Source organism: Eschrichtius robustus, chromosome 1 (assembly GCF_028021215.1).
Source record: "Eschrichtius robustus isolate mEscRob2 chromosome 1, mEscRob2.pri, whole genome shotgun sequence".
NCBI lineage: Eukaryota > Metazoa > Chordata > Mammalia > Artiodactyla > Eschrichtiidae > Eschrichtius > Eschrichtius robustus.
In genome coordinates, this window is record NC_090824.1 from 91,501,603 (window position 1) to 91,515,298 (window position 13,696).

Genomic DNA, 13,696 nt, shown 5'->3' on the forward strand with positions numbered 1-13,696 from the left:
TAAAGGATCAAAATGTGTCCTGTAGTCAGTTTCCATTTTATCTTCCATATAAGCAAGCTTCAGACACACAAATGAAAATGGTATTTTCTTTTCATAAAAGTATATTATAATTGATGCTCATTTTACCTAACTTTAATAAAAGCATACAAGTGATTTTGCTCTGATGACTTCATTCATTCTGAAGATTTCTATTCAGCACCTCCAATGTTCCAGGGAAGAGTGGTGAGCAACACAAGCCCTTCCCTCTTGGAGCTTTCATTTTTACTAGGGGACAAATCATAGTCACACAATTATGTTACAAATTAAAACCCCTCTTTTAAACTAGTTTTATAAAATCTACATATTTGGGAGTTTAAACTTGTTTTATCTAGTTGTATTTTGAAAAAGTTAAAACAGGAAAAACTTTTTGAACAGTATATTGAATGCGTTAGAGTGCTTTAGGGAATCATCTATGTTGGTGACAAGGTAGACTCAGAAATTCCTATGATCTCTGAATCCCATGAGTCCGAATGCAAATTTGATGACTAGCAAAAGTAGTTTCTTTCTAAAACTGCAAATACATGCTATTGACCCTCAGATTCCTGAATAACTGGAAGGGGTTTAGTATAATTTAATTAAAATAATCGTTAGTATCCATATATATATATTCAGCTGTCTCCTGTGTCTGGTGAATTTGCTGCTATTGGAGAAGAGTTATCAATAGTGATTTGCAGGTATGTGCTGTACCTGCCTCTCCAATTTCCTCATATCTAAATGTTTATACAAATAAAATATGGAATCTTATTTAGGTCCAACCAGGACTTAAATTCTTTTGTCTAGTCTTATTTTTTTCAAAGTAGGACTGTCTTTAAACCTTTCAGAGGTAGATGATCTTTTAACTCATGAACATTTAATTAAAAGCATTCTTTGTAATAAGGGAAAAAGAACTGTTTATACTACATTTTGTCTGGTTTTAAAATTCTTCCGCTTTTCCATCACCATTGGCCCTGATTAAAATATCAGTTTTGTTGTTGTTAGAGCTATGACAGATTTTGTTGGTAGAAAATGCCCCTTTCTTGAAATTGGATAATTCAAAATATAGGTATGTGTAAGCCCTAGCTCCTGAAAAATTGTATAGTGGGATTAAGACACAAGGAAGCCAAACTACCAAATTAATTAATGTATGCAAGTGGAGTATTTCAAGGTGATCTGTATCAGTTATTAGTAATATTCAGAAACTAATATTCTGAGTGCTAAATGGAGATTAATTATTACAAGTATATAAATATTATTATAAAACCTTAATAGCTTTTTAAAATGATATAGCATTTTTCAGTTTCATTGGTGAAAGATCAGTTTACATTTGTAATACTTAAATCTGAATTCATCTTTTCATTCAATCCTTGTTTTTTCAAATGATCTCTCACCTCCCACACACACACACCCCCACACAAACGCACGCAATTAAAATAAAGATGGGTGTTTGGGAAAAGTTGAAATGATGGAATGTTTTGGCCTCTGCACCTTTCCTCAAAAACTATAAGAGAAACTAAAAACATTTTTTTTAAATGCCAACACGGAAACATTCCTTTTTATATTTTCTATTCTGGCATGTGCAGGGATAGGGAGGCTGTGTGGTCTTCTGGTTAGAGCAAAGGACTGGGAGCCAGGAGGATCCTGGGTTCCAATGCGGGGCTAACCACTGACTTACTGTGTGACCTTGGGCAAGTCACTTGACCTCCTTGTGCCTCAGTCAACCATCTGGAAAATTGGTTAAAAAGCAGGACCTCGATGACAACCAGATGCTGCATCTGAACTGAGCTTTCCTGGGTAAATAAATTACAAAACCAATTTACAGGGTTTTTAATCCCTCTTTATCATTTAATATAACATTTTGGGATAAAACAAAGTTCTTTAAGGCATGGTAATATTTGGTTGTAAGGTTTCAATAATTGCTAAGAATTTTTATAATAAAACTGTAGCCCAAAGCTTAGGCCCACACTTGTATTTGAATTTCCTTTGTGAGAGAAAATGATAAGGCTTAACTTGTAAAGCCTATGGTATGTGTATTGTATATATGTTTCAGTATATGTTGTGCTTTTTACAGATATATATATATATATATTTTTTTTTTTTAGTTAATTTGTTTTTACTTTTATGTTTAGGCACCGGCTTTTCCGCGAACATTGTGTTTGTGTACAAGGAAACTATATAAAGGACTTAAATATCCTTGGAAGAGATCTTTCAAAAACTATAATAATTGACAACTCACCACAAGCCTTTGCATATCAGGTAGGAAGAGGGCTGCTAAACAAACTCAGACAAATGCTGCCAAAAGATATGATGGGACAACAGAATTTTCACTGGTGGAATTTCCCTGTTTAGTGTCATCTTTTAGAATTAGGAATTCCAAATTAGTATATTCCTTGTGGAAATTTTTCTTTTAAATGAAGTACAACATACATAAAAATCTGAGTAGTAAATCTGAAGTAGTAAATCCCTAAGAAGGGACTATAAGATATATATCATTTAATAGCATTCTTATCTATTGTTAAATCAGTAATTTAATTGTAAACATGTTTCAGAATTATGACTAGCTTAACCATGTTCTTCTGGTCTGTTTGATTTGGCATTTCAAAATATTTTCTTAGACTATTTTGTCAATATGTTTGTACCCTTTGTCAATGATTCTTAGAAATATAAATTCAACTAGAGGGAATTCCCTGGCAGTCCAGTGGTTAGGACTCAGCACCTACACCTGCTGAGGGCCCGGGTTCCATCCCTGGTGAGGGAACTAGGATCCCGTAGGCCACACAGCACGGCATATGATAGATAGACAGATAGATAGATAGATAGCAGACAGACAAGAGATGAGCCATCCTTGCAAGATATATTTTACATTATGAGTATGTTCATGTGATATGGCTGAGATTTTCTTCAGAATAAATCAGTGCAGAATTGGAATGGTGGAAAGTGGGTTGGGTGTAGATGAAACAAGATTTGCCCTTAACTTTTCTGTTTCAAAAATGTCCATAATAAAATTTCAAAAAGAATACAAGGGGAAAAACTGCATATGGTATTGAAGTATGTTCAGTTTAGGTCACTACTTTTATTCACTTGCGTTTTGAAATAATGTTTTTAAGAATTGGTTCGTAAATAAAATAATTTCAGTTATCCTCCATCTCAAACACAGTGTTCTGCGTAAATGTTAAAAGATATTATCCTAGAGAATATTTACTATAAAACAAATATGGTTTGTATTTTTGTTTTTAGACCAACAAAATACCATTGAGTCAATTTGTTATGTTCCTACTATGTTTCAGGTTATCTTGGTAGTTGCTGGGAATAAAATAATGGGACACAGTCCCTGTGTAAGAGTATATGCTTTCTAATAGTGTTCTCTGTTGAGATTGGCAAAATTCCTTTATTCAAAATGCCTAGCATTGACTAATAATATTTCTTGAATGAATAATGTTTTTAGTTATGTTAATGCAAAACTTGTTTTAATGAATATTTCTTATTAAGTTTTATATACACTAAGAATAAATTACTCTAAAAACCAATTATGTTTCAGTTCATTCCTTAACATCTGTCTCTTGCACTATTAAGTTGTCAAAGAATATGACCGGCATAAACTCTGATTGCATTCCTTTTTCAAAAGAACTTACTGATTAATGTTTACTAAAATCTGTTACTTCTTTTTTAAGCTTTTCCAAAGTAGGCAAAATGTAAATGAAAAGAGTTAATTACTTATTTTTCACTTTAGCTATCTAATGGAATCCCTATAGAAAGCTGGTTTATGGATAAAAATGACAATGAACTTCTAAAATTGATTCCGTTTCTGGAGAAGCTAGTAGAACTGGTAAGTATATCTTATCATTTATCTTTTTGTTAGGTTTTTGTTGCTTTAACTCTATTGAAATAAATCTTTTCAGTTGCTTTATGTGTACTAACTTTAAGTCAACATGGTGGGACATTAGGGCAGAGATTGAAAAAAGATTACAAGCATTTTTGAAACTTCTGAATTATATTAAAATTATGTTTATCAGTATTTTAAAATTTATATATCAGATGTTTTATTTTACCAGACTTCCTCTTGCTAACTAGTTGTCACTAACTAGTTGTGTTAAATTGATTTTGTAGTTCAGGTCTAGAATTAATGCTTATGGTACTGAAACTTTATTCTGGGAATTTTTTCCTCTATGTCCATGTATTAATTTTAAAACTACTATATAAAGTAGAATTCATTGGCTTAATGCTTTACCTATCTTTTGGTTTGACCTCTTATTGCATAATTGTTCTTACAAAATGAATACATTAATGACAGGCTTTTTTTTTTTAATCTAAATTTAACTGCTTCTATGTATATCTTTTTATTTGGCAAACAAAATAATGTAAATTATAAAATATTGATAAATGGTGGTATAGTTTCTTTGCAAAGTAAGAATGTTCATAATGTTATGAGGATCATGGCTTTGAAATTACGTGGCTTTTAAAATGTCTATTTCTCCACGCAGAATGAAGATGTTCGACCTCACATCAGAGACCGATTTCGCTTGCATGATTTGCTGCCCCCAGATTAAGTACAAAGACTTGTCAAATCACTGAAGGGGGAGAGAATGCAGGACCCTTTTGGACTAAGACAAAAACATTGCCATTACTGTTGAAATTTTGCATTTTTGTACCCCGTCTTGCTTTTCTTATCTTGGTGCCCAATAATAATCAAGGGTTACAGAAAGAGACTTTATCTCAGATTGAATACATACAGTAGGTAGGCTAAAACAGAAGAGTCTTTAGAACTAGTGCAACTTCCAGTGAAATTTTTTTATGTACAGGACATCTGCAGTTTATAAAGAATTCTGTTTCTGCCACCAGCAGTTTGACCTGTAGTCACACAGGATTTTATGATAATAACAGAGATGAAAATGGACTTTTATTTTCTCTCTGTTTGGTGCTCTAAGTGGGTTTGTAGCCACTTTTCTGTTACTTTAAAATTCTCATTTCAACAGGAATGGCCAGTAAAAGTTGTTTTATTTTTCCTGTTAAGGTTTATAACCTTTTTACATTTTTGACCTGTATTAGATTAGAATTTCATTATGCATTCCTTTTAGTTGAGGCGCTTCATAGTTTTCTGGAAATAGTCAATTTTTAGTTTTTTATTATACATTTGAATGGCCGTTTTCCTGCTTTGTCTGCCTGCATATTGTATATTTGTTTAAAAATATTCTCTACTTTTAGTCCATGTAAGTTTCATTTAGAACATGCATTTATATTTTGTTTCTGTAATATTCTACTGTAGGTGAAATCTTTTCAAAAATCAAGAGACTGGGTAGATAAGAATATATGAATGACTAATATTCAAAAGATTTAAACCATTGTGATGGCATGTGTTCCCAAGTGGTAATATCTTGCAGTGGCACACAGATTTGATGGATAAAAGGTATACCTCAGACTTCACTGTGCTCACCAATCTTTGAGGAGAATGAGTTTGGTCACCTGTTGGGCTTGATTTGGTTACTGATGCCTTTGGTTTTCTCCAGGAATGAAGTATTCAGCACAGTGATTCAGTATTTTTAGTTACTTTGCATGGGCTGGTAGTACCTCTGTTATGCTCTCAGTTACAATCAATTAAAACTCTGTGTAACAGTCTTGGTACCTTACAGTAGCTATGCATAATCCTGTGGCACAGTAAACTCCCAAGCCACCAATGCAGTTAATATGTTCTCATAGTGGTTTTCTATGCTATATGAAAATAGTCTTCAAGCCTTGGTTCTCTAATGCAGCTACCACAAGAGGTTGATATTTTTATAGTGGCGTGTAATCTCTTTTTCGGGAGGCTTTTTATGGAAGGTAGAATTTGTAAAAGTTAGTATGCTTTGCCTCTCAACTGCATTATCATGCCACAGGCTCAGACTGTTTTTGTGTAAAGGATGTCAAAGAACGGCACTTTTTCTAAAGAGAAGTTTGATATTTTGTATGCTTGTTAAGAAAGTACAGTATTGGAAATTAAAGGTGGACAACTGATAATTGAGGAGTATGTCACTTAATTTTTTATGTATATTTACCTGTTTACTTGTACAACTTATTGTACAAATTACATGCAGCTTCATTTTCAAATGAATCCTTAAAATAAGGAAATCTTTTTAGGAAAACATTTAATTTTTGTATTTTTGATTTTAAAGGCATGAGTTATGTCAGTTTTCAGTGTATTAATGAAGATTTTAACTTTTCATCAGGTTGAGTGTTTTCTTACTATATTATCTGTTGTGTATGTAGTTAGCATATTGTGTCACTGAACTGTTTAAAAATCTAGCATGTAGAGCAAGCCTGTTTTGTGGAAAATCCTTATTCATTAAAAAAATAATCATGGCAGATTTTCTGCAAAAAAAAAAAAAAAAAAGCAAAAGCATTTGCAATTCAGAATACTGGGGTTTTTTTTGTTTGTTTGTTTGTTTTTAATTTAAAGAAAGGTATTTTGCTTGCAGGAAAAAAATACTACAGATTCATTTTAATGAGAATCTTTGAAATGTATTTATCTTTAGGGCATCTGGGCATCTTTATGCTGTTTGTCTTCTGTCTTTCTTGAAATAAAATGTACATATGTTACCTTTACATATGCTCTTGCTCAAAATTGTGAACCTGGTTACATTTCTCCTTGCTCCCTTTTTATGTTCAAACAGCAAAACCCAAAACCTATACAGGATCTAAACTTTCAGCTTGCATTATAATTGCTGAAAGCTTTTCTGATTAAGTAAATACAGTCTCAACGGGCCTTCCCACAACTAAAAGGGAAATGTAAGCACCTATATATACCACTGTGCCTATAGGCACTTTAAAAACAACTTTTAATCATCTTTTATTGGTAAAGCTGTTTTTGATCCCCTGCTAGGAGAGCTCCTTTAAGTTGACTGACAAATGAATCAAGCCTAACAAGATTCTGTAAAGAAATAAACTAAGGGAGAATTTTATATGGCCTGAGAAAATTTCTTGAGATCAGTTCAATCTATTTTTCTTCATTACTTGATTTGAGTCATTTTAAATTTGTTATTAATACAAAATTTAAAATAAGTTATAGAGACAGTTATCCAGCTTCCTCCACTTTAAAATGTGTTATCTTATTACCCCTTCTTTCCTTTATCTGTTAGTAGATATTACCTTAAACATTTCCATTAATTAAATGGAGGTGTTTATGAATTGAGATGTGCCCAGCCCCTTCAGTTCACACAGAAAACATGAACTCTTAAAAACTGACTGTAGTAAATGCAGGAGAGATGGATACCTGATAAGACACAGCAAAAGTGACCTATATACACATTACGACTCTGAAGTACATATTATAATTGTGATATTTCCAGTGGTAAATGTCTGACTTTTAAAGACATTCTTTTAAATATTTGTATTATTGTTAGGATGTTTTAATCAGTTGTGTTTTTTAATTCCATGTAATATATGTAGCCCTAATCAGATTTATAGCACCATATTTCTCCTTGGGTCTTAAAAGAGAGTTGACAACAATTTAAAAGCATAAATTGTTTTATATTAGCTAGTATGTATATTTATTTACCCGATGGCTTTATCTTGTTTCCCAAAATTTGGGGGGGATTTGTTGAAAGCATTGTAACTTCCATAAATGGCTATTTTCTTGTAACTGTCAGTGAAAATGGATGTGTACGTTGTGTTTTTATATTACTTTGGTTTTCCTGGTTTGTTTGTTTTTTGGGTTTTGGGGGGAGATGGTTAAACATAGAATCATTTTTTTTAAAAAAGTTATCTTTGGTCAATGACTTTTTCAACTAGATATTACTTTCATTCAACCATCTAAAGAAGTTTGTTTTTCACTGTTTTGTTCAGTCAACTTGCTGAAAAACAGAGACTTCATCTCATCAATGAAGAAAGCGTTTCATTATTCCTACAAATCTTTGCAGCGAGCACAGACTTCTTCATAAGGACCAGATCTTTTCCACGTCTTGTGTCAATCACATAAAGCTGAAATGTAAAGGACACTGAAGCCTTCATTTAATTGTCCTAACATGATGGTGTTATATACTACATCATTAGCTAGTTAAGGTTTTCTGACCTGACTTCTCTTTGTCTTCCTAGGTATTTATTTGTTATCTCTTTTAATCTTGTGTATCTAAATTAACTTAGTGTTAATAGTCACCCACCAAATAACTATGCCAAGTAACTAGGAAAGAATGTTTATTTTATTTCCCCTTATAGGGGAAGAGTGGACTGGGAACAAAAATGTATGGGCCAAAAGGCCTTAGGTTGTCATTCATTCACTTTCTTATTCCTCTCATGAGCTGTTTTTGAGTATAGTATTTTTTCAGTGCTTATGTGCTTGAATATGTCATTACTTTTCATGTCATCCCCTGAGTTAAAAGCCTGCTAGGAACCTGTATAAAATACATTTTAAAATTTCAGAATAAGAACCACAGAACTCAGTATCTTATATTTAAATGCTACTTAAATTATTATTGGAATCCAAGTCTCACTCACTAGGATACATTTTTATAAAATGTTTCTCTGTATCTTGAATTGAAATTACTTGCCCGGAGGCAAGAGTTCCGGGGTTGTGTGTTTTGCGAAATTTTTAAAAGGGGAGATGAGAGCAACAAGTTTATACTTACTTTATGGTTTTTATATTAGTTATTAGTATTTTAAAATATATCACTGGTTCCCAAATCTGACTCTTCATTAGAATTACTCTGTGGAGCTTTAGAAATACAGATTCTTGAGGCCTGACCTCTGCCAAATTGTCTCACTGGGTCTAGAGTGGGGCCTGAGAGTTCTCTATTTTTTAAAAGCTCTCAAGTGATTCTCATAGATTTGGGAAATCACTGCTTTACTTAATGTGACAGTGGTTTGAGAGTTGAGAGTAGGCAACAAAATTAAGTTTACCAGACATCTCTTTGTGGTAGAGTTTTCTTTTTTCTTTTTTTAACTGGGACCAGATTTCACAGAACTTATTCAAGATGCATGGAGGAATAATAAAGAAGATTGAGGTTACTGCTTATTATCATTCATGTCTTTCATACTTTTTAAGAGTTTGCATTTTCTAGCACTTGGAATAGTTGATCATATACACAGCTGAAGGACATATCCCTGAATGAGACCATTATATATATTAACTGTAAAATATTTCACTATTTTTTTATTTTATAAATCTTTGTAGAAATAAGCAATGAAATACTACTTTCATCTTTTGAAATGGGATTTTTCAAGGCAGTGTCCTTTTGGCATTAAGGTAGGGGGGAGTTAATATTCTCTCTACCTTTTTCCACATGAATCAATATAAAGTCATGGACATTTAAAATATTCAATTTAATTTCTACATATTTACTATGCAGTATAGCCGTGAACAAGTAATGTAGATTTAGTTTTCTCATCTTCAAATGCCCTGATCACCCTACCTCACAGGGTTGTTGTGGGGATAAATAAAACTTTTATGGAAGCACTTTTCTCTGGTGATATTTTTCAGCCATTAGAAACAATATAATATCTAACAACTTATATTTGTATAGTGCTTTGTTTACAAGTACACAATTTTTTCACATTGCTTTCTCTTTTGATGACCTATAAGGAACGTAGAGCAGGTTACAGATACGGAAAAAACAGATAAGGAAACAAGCTCAGAGAGGGCTGTGGCCCAAGACCTCACAGCTGTTCTAGGAGACTTGAATTCAAGTATCATTACGACAGGCTATTTCCCAAGGCGTTGGCATTTTTGTATAATCATGTTTGTACATAAATACAAAGCTTTCCCTAGTTTATAAAATGAATGTAGCCAACAAAATGTTCTTATAAAAGAATATATTAACTCAGTGCAAAAGCTTGTGGTACAAACTAGGCCCTAGAGTTTAACAATCCAATTTTTAAACTAGAAGGAAATTCCATCTTCTAAGTGTACATCTTTATTTTGCAGATGTAAAATGTGTCTAGAAAAGTGTCTTCCCAAGATCACAAAGCTGGGATTAGAATCCAGCTCTCTTAATTACCATTACTCAAAGTAATGACTTTAGGAGGAATGACATTCTTAATTTCTGGAACTACCAGAAGTGCAGAAGTTGCATAAAACCTGAATAATGAAGTGGTTAGCTTTAAAAAGTAGAGATAAAATGGCAAGAAAAGAACCAGATTATGGTGAGCTAAAATGAAATTATACTTGATGTAATGGGCTAAATAACTTGAACCAGTATTAACAACAAAATAGCAAGCTGGTCCCACCCCAATCTCTGTGATGAGACTTAAATACAGTATTGTTAACTATAGTCACCATACTATACGTTAGATCTTTGGAACATTAGATCCTCAAACCACTAGAAGTCTGTACCCTTTGGCCAACATCTCTTCATTTTCCTCACCCGCCGCCCCCCCCCCCCAGTTCCTGGCTGGGATGACACTTGATAACTATTTTCCCTAAGCTTCAAAGGAGTGTAATGCACACAGACTGGTTTGAGTGTCGCTGCAGTAGGCCTTTAGAAATAAATGATTGGACCTGGGAATAGCTGACTTAGGAGTATGGTTAATAAAAAGGAAAATAAAGTTCAGAGTCAAAAGACCTGAATTCAAGAACTTAAGAACTCATCCACTAAACTAGACAAAGGAGTTCTCTCTGATCCTTAATTTGTTCATCTGTAAAATGGGTGGTGAAACATGTACACAGATAACTACCAGAACTGAAATGTTAAAGCAGCTAATTTTCTTGAGGGTGCGTGAGATATATACAGGGTGTTGGGAGATGTCTGAAGCTAGAGGGGGCAGAAATGAGCAGTAGAATCAGGTTATTGTAACACCACAGATGTCAGGGAGATTTTTAAAGAAAGACATGAGCAGCAAGCAGTCTGGAAAGAAAGACTAGAGAAGTGGTAATGGAGAGGTCACCTATGATTGTTAAGAACAGCGGTCCCCAACCTTTTTGGCACCAGAGACCAGTTTTGCGGAAGACAATTTTAACACGGCCTGGTGGGGGCGGGGGGGGGATGGTTTCGGGATGATTCAAGCGCATTACATTTACTGTGCACTTTATTTCTATTATTATTACATTGTAATAGATAATGAAATAGTTACACAACTCACCATAATGCTGACAGGAGGCGGAGCTCAGGCGGTAATGTGAGCGACGACGGGAAGTAGCTGTAAATACAGATGACGCTTCGCTTTCCCACCCACTGCTCACCTCTTGCTGTGTGGCTCTGTTCCTAACAGGCCACCGACCGGTACCCGTCCGCGGCCCGGGGGTTGGGGACCCCTGGTTAAGAACATTTTGGATGAAAATAATGCTAACTGTGAAGGAAGAAATGAAGGATGAGGAAATTAAAGAGTGAGTATTAAATGGCTTGAGAAGTAAGTAGTTGGGGTAGCAGGCTCATGTAAATGACTTGCCGAGTTAGAAGTCTCTTAGTAACCAGTGAACCAAATGAACTAGAGCTTTTAGCGGCTCCCATGTACTGAGCTTTAATGTTATAGTTGATGTATGACAATTGTTGAAGGTAGCTGTAGGTAGCCTTCCTGATGACAGTAAAAGTTTAAAAACACTGCTTTAACTATGCTAGGCTCTGTGGATGGCAGAAGAAAGCAAACCTGACACTGCTCTCAAGCTCACAGGCTAGCAGTGGAGACTGACATTTGCTGGGAAAAGGAACATGAACGAAAAGACTGGCTTTGAGGGCTAATAACAATCTAATCTGAAGTCAGGCTTGGATTGGCTGAAGAAGTATTAAGTTGAGATCTGTAGAACATTTACTGAAAGAATATTAAGCCAGGCTTGGTTGGGGGAGGGGGTAAAGTTAAGCAAGGGGGCAAATAATCAGATTTGTTTTAAAAAGATCACTTTGACTGCTGAATAGGGAATAGATTGAGTGAGTGGGAGAGCAGTTTGAAGAAATATAGACGTTGATCTAATTCATTCCACGCAAAGAATTTCCTTTCTCCACGATAATATAGTTAATGTATTGGGTGCTAGCATCGTAATGGACAATCTGAGTCGGAGATTGGTAAAGTTCTAGGGAAAGTATGGCTTGCCCAGCTTAATGATAGAAATGGGAAGGTACTCTAGGATTTTATGGCACCATATAAAAGTTAAGTACGGAAAAATGTATAGGAGTTGAAAGGAGACAGATGCTGTCATTTCACGTCTTGGGTAGGCTCTTTAGGGGAGAAGGGTTAAAATTGAAAAAGTCGTTAGTTGTTTCTACATCAAATCATGTAAATCAAATCAGTGATTTTGGTATTTTATAAATTAGTGTTTTTTGGGGGTTTTTTGGCCAAGCAGGGCAGCATGTGAGATCTTAGTTCCCCAACCAGGGATGGAACCCACGGTCCCTGCACTGGAAGTGCGGAGTCTTAACCACTGGACCGCCAGGGAAGTCCCTATAAATGAGTTTTAATCTGGTGCTATTAAAACCGCCTCCTCAGCCTTGCCTTATTTCATCTTTATGAGATTTTGAGTCTGGTGCTTAAGGCACTTCACTTAAAAATAAGCCATAAGCAGCCCTGCTGCTTTTCTGCTGGCGTTTACTCTCCTATGGCTTTAATGATGAAGCTTCTTGAAGGCAGAGGTTTTAATGTTAATTTGTTCAACAAACACTGATCAGTTACTCTGCTCATCTGTAAGATGGGAATAGTGTTATGTGTGATTATAGGGTTTCCCTAGAGATTAGTGTGTGGATCACAGATTAGTTTTAAGGAATAATCGAAGTCTCCAGCACAGAGTTCTTGACAATTGTCTCCCGGCTTCTTTATTTCAAAAAGCAGCATGCACAATTCTGTGAATAAATTCTATTCTCAATTTCTGCTTCAAAAATTTATCAATGAAGCATACATATAGCCCATGTATTTTTTCCATAGCACCTCCCACTCTCACACCCTATTTTCAATTGCATGTGGTTTAATACCTTGAAGTTAATACCCCAGAACCTAGAATAGTACTTGGTACAGGGTAGGCCGTCAATAATTATTTGTTGAATACATGACATAATGAATGAGCTCATATTTCAAAGTCTGGACTTCAATTTATAAGTCCAGAAAATTGATTCTGAATGTGCAACTCAGAATTGATGAAATTCAGAGGAATTGGTTCACACTAATTAAACTCACAAAACATTAATTTTTAGGCCAAATATCAATTCCATTCATTTACCTCCTTATGAAACTAAATCAGAATCAGATGCCAGCTTGGTAAGGGTAGAACCAGAGAGAAGGTCAACTGAAAGAGAATCGTAATGGCTAATATCAAGTCAACAGGATGCCCTCATCTTCATCTCTACTAGGTGTCTGCCAGAAGTCTGCAGGTCAGCTTAGCCTTTTCTCTGGGGACTGTCAAAATCTTGTTCTTTGGCCTCACCTCCCTTATATTTCACCTTCTTTCTGTTAACATTTTTTGTTTGTTTGAAGATACATTGTCTTAGAACATCTTCAGGCAAGTAAATACATATGACTGTATTACCACTTCAGAAATACACAGTCTTGCTTTCCTGAGTCTTCACCTTGGGATATTTGATTGAGTCTGGCACCTTCTTAGCCAATTATTTACTATTTCCTAGTTCAGGTCATTGCTATAATGCTGTGGGCTTACTAGTAATATATTAAAAAAGCAGCTTTCTTTGGGGTGCAGCTGTATTAATTTTCTTTTGAGACTACCTTTCATGAGGAGAAACAATGGCCTGATGGGCGAGTTTTTCTTTGAGAAAAAACCCAGTTTTGCCTAGAAATTTAT

The 13,696-nt window shown here is 34.6% G+C and overlaps 2 protein-coding genes across 3 annotated transcripts in view; both read left to right on the forward strand.

Annotated features, from left to right (window-relative positions):
- The window catches only part of CTDSPL2 (CTD small phosphatase like 2), a 74,775-nt gene extending 65,347 nt beyond the window's left edge, over positions 1–9,428 (forward strand). For both annotated transcript variants that reach the window (XM_068550703.1, XM_068550702.1), the window contains exons 11-13: positions 2,145–2,271; positions 3,746–3,841; positions 4,497–9,428. In XM_068550703.1, the coding sequence (XP_068406804.1) occupies positions 2,145–2,271; positions 3,746–3,841; positions 4,497–4,562 (289 nt within the window). In that variant the 3' untranslated portion in view covers positions 4,563–9,428. The remainder of the gene's footprint in view (positions 1–2,144; positions 2,272–3,745; positions 3,842–4,496) is intronic.
- Positions 9,429–11,178: 1,750 nt separating this feature from the next.
- Positions 11,179–13,696, forward strand: part of EIF3J (eukaryotic translation initiation factor 3 subunit J) — a 40,196-nt gene continuing 37,678 nt past the window's right edge. Inside the window, exon 1 of the mRNA XM_068550721.1 lies at positions 11,179–11,302. Within this exon, the coding sequence (XP_068406822.1) occupies positions 11,287–11,302 (16 nt within the window). The 5' untranslated portion in view covers positions 11,179–11,286. The remainder of the gene's footprint in view (positions 11,303–13,696) is intronic.